Below are 17,927 nucleotides of genomic sequence, written 5' to 3'. Positions count from 1 at the left end.
CATCAGGAGAAAAGTGGGGTCCTGAAAAATGGGTCCATCAAAAAGGGGCATGGACAATGTTGGGACAAGCTGCAAACTTCGCAGAATTGTGCACCAGAAAAATGTTCAAAAGTGCAATCCGAATGAATGTGAAAGACACGCTGTATGATTGACGATATCACAGCCAGATGTAGTGAAGCGAAGTGGATGTATCACACTGCAACACCAAGGTGTATCAAGCACTTGCCCATGCGTTTAAATATTGTGCTAATGTGTCCAAACATCCCACTCAGGCGTTAAAACATTGTGTAAAGACATCCCCAGATAGTTCAAACACGTCCAACTATCACTCGGAGGCCTATTAAAATAGTTTAAACGCGTCCAACTATTTCAAATAGGCCTATCAAGATAGTAGAAAGGTCTATGACTATCTTGTTAAGGCATCTAAACATCCCACTTGGGTGTCTAAATATGCTGAATAGGTGTGCTAACATGCACCATAGGCCTTGAAACATCTTGGATCATGCGTACAAACATAATGGAAACACATGTCATTATTAAATGCAGGTGTAATACTGTGTGGCACGCTTGTGCACGAGCAATGGGCGCAAGGAGGCGAAGAGAACAGACGGGAGCGAACGAAGCCGTGAGGGTAAGCAAGCGCTGCTAAGATCGACAGCAGCATGAGCACACACGACGGGAACCTCATCCCAGCTTCAGATTAGTGATCAAAGCACATTATCCACACAAGATAATCATGTGCGGCAGTGTCTCTGACATTTCGAATGCGTCCATGCTGGACAACTGACGTAGCCGAGGAACAGGGAGTGGACACCGGTATGAGGAGTGACGAGGAGGCCGAAGCTCGGACAGCTGGTTGGCACGATCTGGGCCACTTGGCGGAACGAGTTGAGAAAGATGGGATAAATAGCTAAAAGCTGGGATAAACGATCGAAAGGATGGGATGGTGGGATTGACTCAAGGGCTTGAACTCTCTCGAAAATGTTGCTGGCAAAGCCGCTAAACACCAGACTATCTGCAAACGAGTGATACTCAGGTGCGTTGATGTGAGGTATGTTGGTGACAATGTCGAGGAATGGCCGCTGATGGGGGGGGAATGTGACGGCGGAAGCGGGCTATTCGGTGCCTGGTGCGAAAATGTAGGGGGAATGGCTCAAAATGTGGGAATAATGATGTGGGTGTAAGGATAACAATAGATGATGTAGCGGTTCAGTAGAGAGAGAGGTGTTGAACGGGAAGACTTCAGAAGCGAGATCGTCTCGAAAGGAAAGAGGAGAGGTGACTTCGCAGAAGTTCCCAGAGAAAAATTCTGTAAGAACACCCTAAGGACCACTTCCTTCCCCTTCAACTCCCCTACCTCCCACATACCACATACAATGGCTCCATATAAACCTTAGATAACTATCCTGAGGCAACTGTCAAGGCAGAGATCGTCGACACTTGTCATAGTATAGAGGCACATGGCGTCGACGCTTTGAAGTGATCAACATATATGAACTAGATCTTGCCGCCATTCAAGACACATCTCAGGAGCCGGGTTGACAAATGCTGCTGTTCTCAATATCCTGAGGCGACCACGGGCCGCTGCGACCTCGAGGGCGCGCTGCTGTCGTGAAAGATCAGGCAAGACCAGGCACAAGCAAGCGATGAGGTCAAGCTCGAGCACGCGCGGCTGTTCCGGAAATCGGACAGGCACAAGTACGCGATACTGTCCTGCACAACCAGGCCCGGGCACGCAGGGAAGGTGTTGAAAGCCAGAGTAGACTACTAGGGCCAGACTGGAGGTTTGACTACCACTAGATATCAACTCCTAGAATACCTAGAACAAATACGCCATGATGACAAGCTACATAACAACCCTGATCGCAGACGAGTACACCAAAACTCGGCAACAAGACTGGACAAAGAGGGCTGATAGTAACGCGATCAGACGAAAACGCCACAGAATCAACGTGATCAGATGAGATCTGGAGAAACTGTTCAATGTGATCGAACGAACTTTGCCAGAAAAGCTCTGCAACATGCTTAGACCAGAGCTGTACCAGAATCTGCTTGCAATCTGACGGTGGCTCAGGGAGCTCAATGTAGACATAAGTAGGCTCAGTGCCAGGTTCATGTAACATGATGAAGCTCAGAGCCGGCTCATGTCACATGGTGACGCTCAAGGGCCAACTCATGTAATATGAGGAATGTCATTGCAGACGGTATCAACTCGAAAACAAGGGTTCAAACCTAGAGCTCGGAGGGGGGGAAGCACAATGGTTGTTGAAGTCGACTTGGGGAAGCAAAAGCTGGGACGAAAACAGCTGGGACAAAAAAGCAAAACACTGAAAACCGACTTGAAGCAAATCACAATCTGAGAGGCAGCTCGAAGATAGCTGCAACTCGGTGCCCGCTTGGGAAAGATCTGATGGGAATATTGGGGGAGGGTAAAACACTTACGTTAATCATGACCGTCTTCTCACCCATGGCCTTCAGGGCACGAGTGGCGCTGACAGCGCACCAATCGAACTCGACGGAGCTACCAATGCGGTAGACACCGCTGCCGAGAATGACGGTACCCTTGTCCTCGAAGTTGATATCGTGGGTCGAGGCGTTGTAGGTGGTGTACAGGTAGTTGGTATCGGCAGGGAACTCGGCAGCGAGGGTATCGATCTTCTTGACCCAGGGGCGGATGCCAAACTCCAATCTGCGGGCGCGAACCTCGTCCTCAGTGCTGTTGACAGCATGGGCAATCTGCTTGTCAGAGAAACCCATCTTCTTGGCCTTGAGCACGTTCTCCTTCTTGAGGCCTTGGAGGCTGCCAATCTGCTGGAGCTCCTTGGTGCAGTCAACAATGTTCTGGAGCTTGTGCAAAAACCACTTGTCGATCTTGGTCAGCTCGTGGACACGGTCAACAGTGTAGTTCTCGTGGAGCATGGCCTGGCCGACAGCCAACCAGCGGCGGTCAGTTGGGTTCTGGAGCTCAAAGTCGAGATCCTCAAACTTGGCACCCTGGAAGCCGACAAAGTTGGGGTCAACCTGTCTGATGGCCTTCTGGAAGGACTCCTCAAAAGTACGACCAATGGCCATAACCTCACCGACAGACTTCATGGCGCTACCAATGTCACGCTTGACGTGCTGGAACTTGGACAAATCCCAGCGGGGAATCTTGGTGACAATGTAATCGAGCGAGGGCTCGAAATTGGCAGTGGTGGTCTTGGTGACGGCATTGGGAAGCTCAGGAAGAGTGTGTCCAAGACCAATCTTGGCAGCAGTGTACGCCAATGGGTAACCGGTGGCCTTGGAAGCCAGGGCGGACGAACGAGAGAGACGAGCATTGACCTCGATGACTCTGTAGTCCAACCCATCAGGCTGGAGCGCATACTGGACGTTGCACTCACCAACGACGCCCAAGTGACGGACAATCTTGATGGCAGCGGAACGAAGCATGTGGTACTCCTCATCACTCAGGGTCTGACTGGGCGCAACGACAATCGAGTCACCAGTGTGGATACCCAGGGGGTCAAAGTTCTCCATGTTGCACACAGTGATGCAGTTGTTGTTCGCATCACGCACGACCTCATATTCAACTTCCTTCCAACCCTTGAGAGACTTCTCAACCAAGATTTGGGGGGAGAGAGTCAGAGACCGGGCAGCCATGTTGCGCAGCTCCTCCTCGTTGTTGGCGAAACCAGAACCAAGACCACCAAGCGCATAAGCAGCGCGGACAATAATTGGGTACCCAATGTTGCGGGCAGCCTCGAGAGCATCGTCCAGGGTGTTGACGGCAATAGACTTGGCAATGGGGATGTTAATCTCCTCCAGAGCCTTGGCGAACAGATCTCTGTCCTCAGAAAGCTCCAACGTCCTAACGCTGGTGCCCAACACTCTGACGCCGTACTTCTCGAACATGCCCAACTTCTCCATCTGGACACCAAGGTTCAGGGCGGTCTGACCACCGAAAGAGAGGAAGATACCATCTGGCCTTTCCTTCTGGATCACATACTCGACATACTCGGGGGTGATGGGCAGGTAGTACACCTCGTCGGCGAGCGAGTGGTTGGTTTGAATGGTAGCGATATTGGGGTTCATAAGAACGGAAGAAACGCCGGCTTCCTTCAAGGCCTTGAGCGCCTGGGATCCTGTGAAAGGGCGCGTATGGTCAGCGCTGGGACTCGTTGTGAAGTAGTCGTGTGACTCATTGTTCACCACACAAAGTGTCACCTCAAGACGTACCGGAGTAGTCAAACTCGCCGGCCTGGCCAATGGCAAGACCACCGGATCCGATAACAAGCACCTTCTTCACATCGACAAACTCCTTTGGCTTTATTACGCCACTGTCGAGGTAGGCATAGGGGTTAGGGGCGCACTGGGCAGCGTTGCCAGGTCTGGCGGCAGACACTGAGAGGAAGCGCTTCTGGAGACGAGCAATTGGCGACTCGGTTGGTTGACGGACGGGGAGGCTCTGGACGCCCGAGGTGAGGGACCTCAATTGGGCGGTTTGTGGTGCGACGGCGACCCGTCGACCATGTCGGAGGAGGGCAGGGGCACGACCCGCCTTGTACACGGTCGACAACATATTAGGGGATTATCGCGAGCCTTGAGAGCTAGGGTTAGGCTTTGGCGATAACGGGCGCGGGGGGTTCTCGTTGGGTCAGTTTTGGAGGTTCGGCAGCAACACTTCGTCCGTCGTCGTCTCGCCAATTGGCAGCGCTGCAGTCGCCTGGTCGTATTTTTGCAGTGGGGATGTGGAAGTTCACGAGAAAGATGGGAATTCAACAGCCACGCCGTGGGATCTCGATTGCCCAGGACAAAAAAGAAAAAGATCGGCCCGGGTGGGGGAGCGATAAGCGATAAGAACGGTGACTCGCAGCTGTTCAGACTGGGGTTTGACGCCGTTACCGGGGAGTGCCAGTCACTTGGGTTCCCGGCAGAAGATGGTGGTGATGGTTGGAAAAAATTTGATATTCCCTCGTGGGAAAAAGTGATTATTCCGACGCCGGACAGGACGTCAATGGTTCGTGATCACATTGATTTTTCAAATATGTATGCGGACGAGGCAGATCTCGATGGCGGCATACCTCACCATGTCGAGATTAATGTAGCTATATTACTTTGACGAGAGTCCGTGCTGGGAGCCGCTGACACAATACCGGATAGACAGGCATCATCATGTATGGCTCCGTTCTGAATCTGTCCAACAATGCTGTTTTCAACCCAATCGAGGGGAATTTGAGCGGTGAATTTTCTTCGCGAGTCAGAATGTGCAACGTTGAAGTCCAGACTCAACAAATAGTGGGGTAATATCCGATTGGCCAACGCCCACTTACACTTTGAGTTCAACCTTCTTGACCTTTGAGACGGGCTTCTATTATCAAATATCAATTGACAACAGCGAGAAAACAAAAGTCAAGAGACCCATGGCACTATAACAAGCATTGGATGCACCTCTTGGCGCCCGTCGAGAAAACACTACCTGGGGCTAGTCCCCGACAATTGAGGGGACATCCTTTGACTGAAGCTATCCAGAACCAGACAGGTTGAGTCACCCTTGGCACGATACCTACTGTAGTTTTGGATGCTCAGAAAGAAGACGAAAAGCTCTTTCAAGAGCATGTCAGAATATTCTTGTTTCTCCCTCTGCTTATTTTCTCTCCCCTTTCACCGAGTACATACAAGTTGGGATGGTTTTGGAAAAGCTATGACATCATTGCTTTGCTCTCCACGAAATGCAGGGTTCAAGTATGCGCTCAGCGGCGCCTATAGATTTGGTCCCTTTGACGATATTTGGAATACACTACAATTCTACATTTATGCTATTGACAACTTGTAGCTCTCAAAGCATTGTCGGTAGTATGTTTGCAGCCTATCCTAAATCATCAGATTGTCAGGTTCTAACACCCACTAACCCTAACCCTTAAATGCCAAGCCAGCCAAGATCCCCGCGGCCGGCACTCGCTTGCAACGGGCGGGCCGCGTGAGCTCACTTTGGAAGGTCGTCAGTTTGGCAGTTTGCGCCCAGCATCCAACTTGGACATTCTCCGTCGCTTGCTAACCCGCTTTTAACGACCGATGGCTGTCTTGTCACATTGGGAATCAGCGATGTGAGGACACCACGTACATTAATGTACCATTACTGTTTGCTTTCGACCTCGGCGAGCTATGAACGATGATCCGGGCTCGAGCTCCACGGCCCGCCCCAACACCAACACCACAGACCCAGATCACTCCGAAGGGTCCACGACAGAGGCCAGCAGTAGGAACGATGGCCAGTCCAGCGACTCTGAGGTCAAGAATAAGCAACGGGTGGGCTTGGCCAAGAAGCTCGAGTTCGTGACACACCTTCAGAGGAGTCTCGACATGCTGGTCTGGTCGTATATGTGCACACTATACTACATGGAGTACGGATAGATCCCCTCTGCTCCCATGCCCGCTCCAACTGACATATGACCCTTCTCAGATGCTCCCTCTCCCGACTCATAATCCGCGGCCTTCCCCACCTCGCCTTCCTCTCCCCAAAAGAAGGCCTCCTCCTGCCTGCTCAGCGTCCACATCTCTTCGCCATCTTCCTCCCAGCTTTTTTCTGCATACTCTTCCATCTCGTCCTCTCCCTCCCCGTCGCAGGCGAAGCAACGCGAGGATACCTCCAGGGCGGTGTCCTAATCGACTTCATCGGCCAACACCCGCCCAAAACCCGACTGACCTTCCTCTCCATTGACATCACAATATTCCTCATACAATGCCTCATGCTCGCCGTCCACCAGGACCGCGAGCGCCTCAAAAAAGCAGTCTTCCCCTCGCTGAGAACTATCATCCCCGGCGACGAGGCGCAACTAGATGTCCCCCCGGCAATAGCGCAGGACCACGACGCGGAAGAGAGAGGGGTGCTAAGCGACCAGACATTTATGGTGGATAACGAAGGGATCGAACTGCGGCCGCTCAACCAATCTGGGAGGGAAGGAGATAATGACAATGATAATGACGAACGAGAAAGGATGGGATCGGGGCCGTATGCCTCTGTGACGACAACGGTGGACATGATAGATATCATGCGGTCTGGCAACGCGGTGCTGGGGAATTTCCACGTTGTGAATGCCGTCAGGACGGTGGGAAGCGGGGTACAGAATACGGCAGCGTACTCGTTGCGAAGTTTTGGTTATAACGCTACTCTTGCAGCTTTGGCGGCTGAGAGGAGGAGCAGGCTGGTTAGGTTGCGGCAGCCGGGAACGGCGACAACATTGCCAACATAATAGATGTCTAACTAATACAATAAAAAAGCGAGCGGATTTTTTAATCATCTTGACGAAAAGAATCATGTCTATTTTTGCACGCCCCTGGAATGACTTGAACTTTGGTATCATATTAACATCTCTAGATCACGCTACCTTCCTGCCGATATTGCCCACACCTGTACCCTTGACGGAAACGATCAGTTCCCCTGTGGCTTCGTCTTCGTCTTTATCAGCATCTCTTATGCCCCAGCTGGCCGCGCCAAACGCTTTCAGATCTCTTGCCAGGCCGATTGTCTCTTCCCTTCCAAGTACATCCCTCCCTAATCTCACTCTGCCCACGTCCTCTGACCCCATAGCCATCAGCGTCAATACCGTCGGCGCAGCAGCAGCACTGACACACCCTCCCTGCGCGATCACCTCAAGCAGTTGATACGCGCATCTCGTGCCGACATCCTCGGGTACAACACCACCCTCCGGAGGGGCAACCACGTCCGCCGCATAGATAACCCCCTCCGCGCTCGATTCCGCCACGAGGGACAAGCCAAAACCAATACCAATCTTCTTCTTCATCGTGCTCCCCTTCTCCTGCACCAACGGCGCAGGATCATACTGCGCCGCCACGTGAACATCGCTCACCAACTGGTTGAGAACTCCTCTAGCAGAAGTGATCATGCGATTGTTGTGCGACGCCGACACACCCGTGCAGTACGCCACTCCTCTGATCCTCCTGATCCTCCCCGGTTTGCGATTCAGGTGAAGGGTTTTGGGAAGACGGACTTGACTGGCGAAGCGAAGCTCGACTACACCGCCGCCTCCCTTCCCTCCTGACCCTGGGCAGGAACGGGAGAGGACTCGGAGCTCGATACGCGCGGGGGGGATGCCAAATAGACCGTACAATGGCAGGATGGCGGTTCGGAAGGTATCGATTGAGAGATCCCCTGGGGCGTTGGTAGACGAAGTGATGACACCCGGCCCAGAGAAACGGACATTCATATGGGCTTTTGAGAACGGGGCTAGTAAGGCGAGCGGGAGGAGGAAGTAAGTGATGCCACGGGTGTTGTTGGCGGGGATGGTGTGTTCTATTAGGTCGTTTGAGAGGAATGTGCCCGCGCCGGGAACGCTGCCGGTGATGAGGCCGGGTTGGTAGGCGAGGGTTGTGCCGCTGTAGGAGACATCGATTACGGAGCCGTTGGTAACGGCTTCAAGGAGGCGGAGGAAGGAGACTTCGTGGGGGGCGAGGCCGGGGTTGGTTGGGGAGGTGGATCGGATTTTGGTGATGTGGATGGGTTTGCCAGACAGGGTGGCGAGGACGAGGCGCTGGGTGAAGGCGCGGTGGCCTGTTAGGCGGATGAATTGAGGTTTTGAGTCTGCCATTTTTGGCTGGTGGTGATGCGTGAGGAATTGGCGGTTGGCCAAAGCCTGGGGGAATGGTTTGGATGCGCCAGTCGCAAAGCTCCCAAAATTTTGGAGGGTCCAGGTTGTTTCCGCCGGGCGGTCAGAGGTGCCGAGAGCTTATCGACAGGGATTGGAGAGCCGATAAGAGATTTTGGCGCAGTCCGGGGATCAAAAGTGGGGCCAAAAAAGTGACGGAGCTGTGTGAGCCGGTGCGAATTGATGGGATGAAGCAGGCAATCCATTCTTTTTCTTTCCAGAGACTTTGTTCTTGTTTGTTCCTCTCAAGTAGCCACGCCTTCCCGATGCCTCCTAGAACCCTTTCCCTCGATCTCGGTCGAACGAGCAACTATGTTTGCAAATCATGTCTCGCCCACTTGCGCCCAGTGACCAACCAACCCCCGCAATGGCTAGCAAGACAGGCCTCAACGGCCAGAAGCCTTCGATCCCGAACGAGAAAACCGGCAACCGAACTAAAAGACAAGGACCCTGATCCCGCCGAGATCCAGCGAATGTTGGCCGAGGACTTGTTCAATGGGTCCGCAGCGCAGTCGAACCTCGATATCAAGTACTTCTCAGAAAACATCAAGACTAGCGAGCGCAAGTCTTTACAGACCAATGAAGAGTTTAGTGAGGACAGCACCGGGCTTGACCATGAAGTCCTCACTTCTATCGAAGATCTTGAAAGGCGAATGCTGGACACGTTGAAGTTAATCAACACGATGGAAAAGGAGGGAAAGAAGGAAAAGGCTGCCCAGCTCAGGAAACAGTTCAAGACAACAATTCGAGCACAGTACAAGGGCAAAGTTGGACCCGAGGGTGAGGCATATGGAGTGCTTCGTATTAAAGGATTTTCCGGTCCAAGATACAGGGTGGTGGAAGACCTCAACATCTTTCTCGCACGGGAAAAGGTGTTGGAAAAGGGCGTGCCTTCACACAAGGACCTTGCCGAGTGTTGGAAGTTCTATTCATCAGCGCGGAAGACACTTGCCCTAGACTGGGCGAAGGTTCCGCGGGAGGTCTGGGACTTTCTGTTTATGGTCCTGTCCTTTGACAGCCGTGACAATCCCAACCGCATGCAACATACTTACGTGCTGGCAAAGGATATGCAGGCTGCCAAAGTACCCTTGAGCGACTCGCAACAGCTCTTGGCCATTGAAGCCATGTTCATTGAGGGGTGGGAAATCGAGGCTATCGATGCATGGAAAAAGGCTGTCATCACGATTGGGTCAAACAAGGAGACTTTCACGCCTTACTATGAGCTCGGAGTACGGATGTGCGCGCTCCACGGAGATGTTGAACGAGCGCAGCAGGCAGCAGATACGCTCCTCCGGTCGTCACATCCACCAAGTCCTCGAATTATCATCCCCATAGTACGAGCACTGGCAGCCAAAAAGTCAATGCTCGATGAAGCATGGGAACGTTACCAGGATATGCGCACGCTTCTTGGAGGCAGCATGACGATAGAGGACTACGATGAAATCATTGGCTCGTTCCTGACTGTCGGTGCGGTCGAACAAGGCCTTCAGGCTTTTGTCGACATGATGTTCTCCGAGGCGATCGATATTCGGGGAAGGGACCGCTTACCAATGGTGGTTGGCAACCACTTCTTCACCGGGAAGTGGCTCAAGAGACTTATAGGAGCGGGCGACCTCGACGGCGCTTACAAAGTGGTAACCTACCTGCAGAAAAAGGGCATCATCACAGCGCCTGTCCAACTCAATGGTCTCATCGCCGCGTGGATGAGGTCAGGGGCCGCTGAGAACCTGGAAAAGGCCGACAAAGTGGCATGGCAGATGATCCAAGCCCGCCTGGACTTTGTCGAGCTGCGAAAGCGAGAGTCTATCGCGAACGGCAACCTCACACTCTACAATCCCAAACCTAATGCCATAAACGAGAAACAAGAACTAAAAAACGAAGTCGAGCCCAAGTGCCTGACAAGGGCAACGGCGGAAACTTTCTCTCTGCTCGCGGAAAATTACTGCTCTCGCAGGCTTCACGAACGTCTGGAGGAGCTGTTCAGGGTGCTCGACCAAGCAGAGATTATGCCAACAACCTTCCTCATGAACCAGCTCATCCGCTCGTACTCCCAGGCGAATGAAACCAAAAAGGCGCTGAACTTGTACAGCAGGTTGGCAGATGAGATTGGTGTTCAGCCAGATGGGCACACGTTCCTGACCATGTTCAACTCGTTGTCTGTCAACCGGCTTATTAAGCGCATTCCCACCTTTACTGAACACGACATCGCCAGCGCGAGGAAATTTTTCAAGGATATGGTGGAGACCAGGTGGGAATTCGACACCCCGGAGCTCTTTGGCCAGTTGCCTAGGACGATCCTGTTCAGCATGTTCAAAGCCAAGGACTGGGTTGGCGCCATCGTTGCCTGTCGGGCAATGAGGCGCATTTTCGGCTTCCATCCTACAGACGCTCTTCTTGTCGAGCTGATGTCAGGTATTGGCTCCTTGCAGGTCAAGACGAAGAGGAACACGCTCCGTCTGACGGAGGGGGCCCGCATTATCGAGAACTTTAAGCACGGTTATCGGAAAGACCTGATCAAGCAAGGGCATCCGGGAGAGGAGATGACGCCTGAGGAGCTGGTTGAGGAGAATCATGCTGTGTTTGAACAGATTGTTTATAGGAAAGCCAAGGTGAGGCAGGTCGTGCCGGAGGATTTGAACAAGTGGGTTGGGGAGGTGTCCAAGGAGATGGGGGTGTATGATATTGTGGTCAAGGCGGATCAGGAGGCGATCAGTGAGTGTATGAAGTTTGACAAGCAGGCTATCATGGGGTAGATGTGTAAGATACTTGTAGGATCAACCGCCATATATGGAATCACGCAATATTAGAGACATGTATTATCAAAAGTAGCGTCATTTTACCCTTTTCGCATAGTACAAAAAATCAAGAAAACCGCGGGTATTCTACTTCAAAAACAGCTCATCCAATGAACATATCCAAGGGTATAAATCATCAATACTCATACAAACATAACGTCACACCAGTCAAGACAAATCACCACCTGGCAAGAAACCTATCAAACATCACCACCTCTCCCTTTCGAGGCCACACGAACAACAGGCACAGGCTGATCCCAAGGGCCTAAATCGTTCTCGTCATGGTCAACAGCAGTATCTGTGCTCCTCGTCGAAGTTCCCTTGATGGGACTGCCCTGATTGTCCTCAGGGTCAATCTTCGAAGGTCTCCTGACAAAGCTCGGAAGAGTATCCGATTTGCTTGACGAAAGCCTCGAGACGCCCAGAAGAGACAGGAGGGAGATAGTCGCTGCTTCAATCGGCAGAAGGCGTGACATGATCGCACGCAGGGGAGGACCGCAGGCGGCAACGATGCCGACTTGGACCTCGACGAGATTCCAGATGGCGATACCACTGAGGGCGGCTTAAACACAGCGGTGTCAGTAAAAAATGGTTCTTAGAAGGAAGATTCGACAAATCCGGAGCTTACAGATGGCATCCATTGACCATCGACCGAGAGAGCCGGTGATGTAAATCCAGGCTTTGAGGACCGAAGCTACGACGCATCTGGAGGTTAACAGGCTAGGTCAGCATGCTGTTCCCTTCTTCGGCCAAATACAACAGATCCAAGCTTACAGTACACCAATGGAGAAGACCAGCAGAGTGAGTATTCTCGTCCGTTTGTTCATCTGCAGTTTCACAATGACAGGAATTGGAATCAACAGGGTAATAACGTCAGTCAGAATGTCTGATCCGATCATGCCATATCCAGCAGGGATAGCAGCGCCGCAGTGGTCGATATAGTCTTGTGGAGTACCGAAGATGGCAGTGAGGTGTGTACCGCATTCCAGGAGGCCGGCTAATACGAAGCCGAGGATCCAGAGGACTAGGATAACCATCCAGAATATGAGAAACCGGCGGAACATAACTTTTGCGAAAAGGTGCCAGTAGAGGAAGGCGATGGAGAGCTTGATCAAGCCGAGGGCGACGATGCCGAGGAGGAGACATGATAGCTCCATCTGTGTGGTGTTGGTGTGTTGTTCATGCTCGCAAATGGACTTGATGAGGAAATACTTACATGTTTGGCCTTGTTGAGTCTATTGTTGACCGCAGCCGGGTCTTCGATTGTTCCACCGAGGGGATATCCTATGGCTTTTTGGGAGATGCCATAGAGCATCATGACACTCAGGCCTGTGCCAAAGACATAAGCGGCGAGGACAAGCCAGTCGCTGGTGATGATTCTTTGACGTTTCCATCTTCTGGAGTAGAATCTCAGTCCTATGCAGGCGGTGGTCACCAGCTGCATGCTCACTGTGCCGGCCACAAGGGCTGCAGGGTTGTCATATTGAGCCTCACTCATGATGGAAACTCAAATTGAGGCTGTTATGATCGAGCTGTTCAGGAAGGTGGTAAGAGATGATGCTGAGTAGATTTAGATGGGAATAACGGGTGAGATAGCCGGATAGATAAATGCATCATCGACACCGACTATGATAATTCCAGCCCCTCGAAACAGAGCTCTCGAGTCCCTCATATGACTACCGGCATACTAAGATACTACATCACAGAGCCAGCTGAAAGACAAGTCTGTATCATTGCCCCGGTAGGGTGGGAGTGATAGCTAGCCTCGGGCTTGGGGGGTCTCGAGATGTCGTTCAAGTAAAGATCTGAGGTCGCCGCGGTCAATAGCCGTCTCCATTCGGGGAACTACCCAGGTGAGGCGGGATGGTGATGGTGTTCGGTCATGGAGGGGAATGGGTTGCAATGGGGCGGCTGGGGTAATTAGACGGCATCGTCCCTTCCTCTTTGGCTGGCAAAATGCAGCCTGCAGATCAGGGAGGTGCGCATGAGGCGACCCTACCTCGACGTGATAGCAGTTTGTGTCGAACATTCTTCGAAGCTTTGGTCCTTCTCCGCCCCCGCTCCCCTGCATGCTTCCTGCACAGTACCTTGCCTTTGGACAACCATCCCAGCTTCACCTTCGGCATCCTCAACATGTTTTCCACTGTTTTTTGATCGTCGTTCACGAGCCAGTACCGATATCACACCACATCAGGGCCAGAAGGGTTCCTGCAAGCCGTGATTGCCGATGGCCTACCAGTCTTGAAGCAAATGGGTTGAGGTGCGCATGAATAGGTAGGTATCTTATGTAGCACCACACTCATATTCTCAACATCTCAACCCCCCACACACCAGCCTTCTTTTGAAGTCCCAAACCAACTACTTCACAGAGGCCGTCTGTGTTCTTTTTTTACCGTCTCTTGGCCGGAACCATTGTGGCCCCTCCCGCACACGATTCAGCTCCTCTCACTCACGCCATGACTCTACTAACCAGATTACAAACGGCCTTGTTGGCCTTGACTGCGGCTTCTGCTATTGCTGAGCCTATTGTGGCCATTGCCAAGAACAAGATCACCTACAGAGGCACCACATCGGGATCCATCGAGCATTTTCAGAACATCAAGTATGCTCACGATACCTCTGGTCATCGTCGGTTTGCACCCCCTCAGCCATACGTGCCCCCTGAAGGCAGCGAGATGGACGCTTCAGCGCCGGGGCCGGCTTGCCCTCAGAACAGAGCAGGTGTCCCCCCCTTCTTTGCGGATACACCGGACATCAGTGAGGACTGCCTCAGCCTTCGCATTTCCAGACCAGCTGGCACAACAGCAGACGACAAGCTACCTGTCGTGGTACATCTTCATGGCGGCGGCGTAGTCAAGGGGTCTGCATACGACCCTCACTACAATCCCGAAAACTTGCTTACGCTGGCTACATCTCTCAAGAAGCCCGTCATCTATGTGGCTCTCAACTACCGCATTCTCATCTTTGGCTTTGCTCGTCTGCCCATTCTTAAAGACCAAAAATCGATGAACGTGGGCATGCGAGATCAGCTGGCTGGTTTCCAATGGGTTAAGGACAACATTGCAGCATTTGGAGGCGATCCCGACAAGATTACCTCTTTTGGACTCAGCGCTGGAGGCACATTCACTTCGCTTCTTCTGACCTCCTATAGAGGAGAAAGAGGCGTCCCGTTCACCCAAGCTTGGTGCATGTCTGGTCCTCCCGGCACGGGACTCAACATGACAAGTGATGTCACTGAATTGCACACTCGAGAAGTGGCAAAGACTCTGGGGTGCACCAGCACCGATGACTCGGAGTTACTGCAGTGTTTGAGAGGAGTTCCATTGGAGAAGTTGACGGAGAAGGCCGCGGAGTATGCGTCCGCCAATCATCCTCCTCTCGGACTGTTCACATTCATTCCTTCTGTTGACGATGATTTGATCCCGGATCGTCAGACTACATTATACAAATCTGGGAAGTTTGTTAAGGGTGTGTGCTTTACTTGATTTGGAGTGGAAAACCAGCTAACAAGAACTGAAGGAATTCCATTGGTGTATGGTTGGGCTCAGGATGACGGCGCCTTGAGTACCGCTCCCGCGCCTACCTATCAGACTGAGGATGACATGAAAGCCACCATCCAAGGAGTGGCGCATGCCTTGACCGATGAAGACTATAAGAAGCTGTTCTCACTCTACCCAGAAGCTGACTTTGCGGAGGAGGTTTCCGACTATGAGGCCCGCAAGGCTGAGTCTGATCCTACGGTTGGAGTGCATTACTTCCGAGTCGCCCGGATCCTGAGGGACCTGCAGTTCACTTGTTCCAGCATCGACTTTGGTAGCGACATGCTCAAGGAAAGCAAGCGGTTGGACCCGGAATACCCTGGGGTTCATCTGTACTCACTCAACCAGACCATGTTGGCACCAATGTTTGCTGGCGCAGGCATGCCGTACATTGGTGCCACGCATGGGAGCGACTTGAACTATCTCTTCAATCTCTTTCCCGAAGGGAAGATCACAGATGAGGACCAAAAGTTGTCGAGGGCGTTTATTGGCAGCTTCATCAACTTTGCATACACTGGCAAGCCATCACCGGCCGAGCCCGAGCAGCAGGTAGAAGAAACGCTTGGTCGATGGCCAGAGGCATTTCCTGTCCATGGACCTGAAAGCGTGAGTCTTTTGGTCATTGGTGGACCTTGGGGAACAGGAAATACTCGCCTGACCGCTCACAAGGAACAGAGAGATGGAAATCTAAAGCAGATGCCTATCGATGGGGGCAACATTCAGGTTGGGGAGATGAGGGTCAGGTCTTGCAAGGAGAGGAAGAGACAGCTGAAGAGGGAGAAACTGTTTGAGAGGTGCCGCTACATCAACTCGCTATCGGAGAAGCTTGGTAACTAAAATCATGGAAGGTTGGGGGTTAGATGCCTTTCACACTGAGATAGGTTGACTATCTGTAATGACGGGGTCTAACACTGCGAATGGAAGTATCTAGGAGGTTGACATTTCAATTTCACTTTGATCAAACCGGCACAAAAGTCGAACTACATTGATTGGGGCTGTCAACCACATGGAAAAGGCCCTTGAATCCTTGAGTTTCTTCAAGACTTCTATCACAAGTTAGAGGTAGCCATGAAATCCACAGCTTGCTTACTAGCCTGGCTATCTTGGTAACCCATTGCTTCAACCACAACTGCCGGGTCATCATCCGGGGACTCTGCATTTGGAAAGCTGTCACGCGACATCTGCTCAAGCATGCACAAACCCCTCTCGGAGACGCCGGTTGGTATCGATCGAATACATCAAGTATTTTAAAGATATACAACGTTTCGTCTTGGAAGTCTTGGTGACCCCTCTATCCTGGTCTCTGGGAGAGTGTCTCCCCCAGAGTTGATGTGACTGGTAGTGGGGCCGAGACCGTGACCTGATAGATGGGATTTCAAGCATCAGTTCATATGTCGTATGCTGACGTTGTGTTGCAGAATGTGGTTGATCAACCCAAGAGTGAACAAGATAGCTATGCTTCACCGAGCCAAGGCGCGGCACAGAAGGTGTGAAGGGTTTCCTCAAAGCAACTAAAGTGCCCGCAGCTTCTTTTATTGCAGATCTCGCCTGTTTGGACCTCCTATAGGCTCGGGTAATCGAGAGGTGTCCCGTAGACTTTCCAGCCGTCTCGGTACCGAATGTCGATGGTCGTTCAAGAACAAACGGGAGGGGAAGATCTATTCTTGTTGAACTGACACTACAGTTGCTTGTCACCTGCATAAATTGCCGATCATATAGCGGTGGTCTTGAGGGTTGAACGTTCAGAGATAAAGTGATTTGTGTCGTACGTGTGAGAAAATGAGGTATCTGGATTACGACATCGCACTAATATGGCTCAATACTACAGTGTTTGGACTGGCTGAGCCTGCCTCCTCTACCACGGCCTCCTCCACCGGCATGTGGGTGTCGACGTACATCTGGAGTGTACTACAACACCGTTTTCACGGCGCCACCCGCGACTCAACACCCCCCCGCCCCTTCTCTGTGACATTTCACCATTGTGTTTGGCTCTTCTTTAGCTCTCTCGAGCTGCCCTCTTTTTGAGTATGCAGAGGTCAACGTCGAATTCCATTGTGCCATCTCTCTTGTGACGTGACTCGGGGCCCCCTGGCCCATTGGGTATCTTGCCTATGATTCCTCTTGTTAGGTCTGGTGGCAGAATCTTGAGCAGTAGACAAGGGGGCCAAGAAAACGTACATTGCTCAACCGCATCATCTGGCACATCAAGACCGATGTAAGAAAATTTCCCTTGGGGAACTGGGGCCGCCAAAGACGACACGATCATTGCTGAAAGAGCAAAGAGGAGAACAGTGAATTTCATTTTGTGGGACTGGGCGTGACTCTGCGATGGTTGATTGAGGGACCGGAGTATGAAGGCAATTCCAGATTCGAAAACTGGACTCGGCTTCTACTTATTATGCCCACAACATACAAGATTGATTGACACCCCCTCAAGTTCTCCTTTCTGGGATCCATGACGACTGATCAGCTCGAAAGCGTGCCAAGAGTAGACATCTCGGCCTCGATCGAGACAATCACTCTAGGACCTAAGGTGCCTAGACTTCACGGATGTGGCTGGTAGTATCCAACGGTTTCTTCTGAGGGAGTCGAAACTGCCGAGGCTAGCACGCTTTCACCAGTGTAGCAGTCGGATATCGCTCACTTTCTGATTCTGCACTGGAAGCGTTCCAATGGCTCACGGCAAGCCGGAGGTTCGGTTCGGTAGGTGGGCTGCCAACAAGACCGCAGGTAGAGTGAAATAGGCATCAAGGAGCGCTCGCCGAACCGTGCTTTCTGTAGGAGCCAGCCACGAAAACTACCCAAGAGCGGCAGTCCTTGTATCCGCACCGGACCAGCGGTCTTGGATCGGTGTTCAGGGTGTGGTGTTTTTAGAGTGCTTACTCTTGGGACCTGTTACACCATGCTTTTGGAAGGCTTTCTCTGGGGAAAGCCAAGCTTGTACACAC

General features: G+C 52.0%; 7 protein-coding genes across 7 annotated transcripts; 3 read left to right on the top strand and 4 right to left on the bottom strand.

The window, feature by feature from the left end:
* Window positions 1-1,483: 1,483 nt before the first annotated feature.
* On the bottom strand, window positions 1,484-5,386 carry CPA2_1 (carbamoyl-phosphate synthase (glutamine-hydrolyzing) cpa2; the record flags this gene model as incomplete). The annotated part of the gene is made up of 5 exons (XM_062882951.1): window positions 5,313-5,386; window positions 4,219-5,230; window positions 2,443-4,124; window positions 1,682-1,790; window positions 1,484-1,644 (listed from the first exon to the last, which is right to left on the bottom strand). The coding sequence occupies exons 2-5, from the start codon at window positions 4,559-4,561 to the stop codon at window positions 1,484-1,486; spliced, it is 2,295 nt and encodes a 764-aa protein (XP_062748824.1). The 5' UTR covers window positions 4,562-5,230; window positions 5,313-5,386.
* A 417-nt stretch (window positions 5,387-5,803) lies between these two features.
* On the top strand, window positions 5,804-7,268 carry QC762_113150 (uncharacterized protein). The gene is made up of 2 exons (XM_062885730.1): window positions 5,804-6,383; window positions 6,443-7,268. The coding sequence occupies exons 1-2, from the start codon at window positions 6,145-6,147 to the stop codon at window positions 7,230-7,232; spliced, it is 1,029 nt and encodes a 342-aa protein (XP_062748823.1). The 5' UTR covers window positions 5,804-6,144; the 3' UTR covers window positions 7,233-7,268.
* A 90-nt stretch (window positions 7,269-7,358) lies between these two features.
* Window positions 7,359-8,668, bottom strand: QC762_113160 (uncharacterized protein; the record flags this gene model as incomplete). Its single annotated transcript, XM_062885731.1, is given in 2 exon segments — window positions 7,359-7,390; window positions 7,397-8,668. Coding segments are annotated over 2 exon segments (1,224 nt in total). The 5' UTR covers window positions 8,589-8,668.
* A 165-nt stretch (window positions 8,669-8,833) lies between these two features.
* QC762_113170 (uncharacterized protein) lies at window positions 8,834-11,398 on the top strand (the record flags this gene model as incomplete). Its single annotated transcript, XM_062885732.1, has 1 exon — window positions 8,834-11,398. The coding sequence occupies one exon, from the start codon at window positions 8,834-8,836 to the stop codon at window positions 11,396-11,398; it is 2,565 nt and encodes an 854-aa protein (XP_062748821.1).
* Window positions 11,399-11,464: 66 nt separating this feature from the next.
* On the bottom strand, window positions 11,465-13,441 carry QC762_113180 (uncharacterized protein). The gene is made up of 4 exons (XM_062885733.1): window positions 12,657-13,441; window positions 12,215-12,597; window positions 12,069-12,145; window positions 11,465-12,002 (listed from the first exon to the last, which is right to left on the bottom strand). The coding sequence occupies exons 1-4, from the start codon at window positions 12,936-12,938 to the stop codon at window positions 11,641-11,643; spliced, it is 1,104 nt and encodes a 367-aa protein (XP_062748820.1). The 5' UTR covers window positions 12,939-13,441; the 3' UTR covers window positions 11,465-11,640.
* Window positions 13,442-13,573: 132 nt separating this feature from the next.
* QC762_113190 (uncharacterized protein) lies at window positions 13,574-16,255 on the top strand. The gene is made up of 2 exons (XM_062885734.1): window positions 13,574-14,908; window positions 14,960-16,255. The coding sequence occupies exons 1-2, from the start codon at window positions 13,897-13,899 to the stop codon at window positions 15,814-15,816; spliced, it is 1,869 nt and encodes a 622-aa protein (XP_062748819.1). The 5' UTR covers window positions 13,574-13,896; the 3' UTR covers window positions 15,817-16,255.
* Window positions 16,256-16,722: 467 nt separating this feature from the next.
* QC762_113195 (uncharacterized protein) lies at window positions 16,723-17,920 on the bottom strand. Its single transcript, XM_062885735.1, has 2 exons — window positions 17,158-17,920; window positions 16,723-17,088 (listed from the first exon to the last, which is right to left on the bottom strand). Exons 1-2 carry the CDS (start codon window positions 17,279-17,281, stop codon window positions 16,976-16,978), a joined length of 237 nt encoding a protein of 78 aa, XP_062748818.1. The 5' UTR covers window positions 17,282-17,920; the 3' UTR covers window positions 16,723-16,975.
* Between the last annotated feature and the right edge of the window lie 7 nt (window positions 17,921-17,927).

The sequence above is a fragment of the Podospora pseudocomata genome, assembly GCF_035222375.1.
Source record: "Podospora pseudocomata strain CBS 415.72m chromosome 1 map unlocalized CBS415.72m_1, whole genome shotgun sequence".
Classification (NCBI taxonomy): Eukaryota; Fungi; Ascomycota; class Sordariomycetes; order Sordariales; family Podosporaceae; genus Podospora; species Podospora pseudocomata.
Note: the sequence above shows the minus strand (reverse complement) of the source record. Positions and strands in the feature narration are given on the sequence as shown.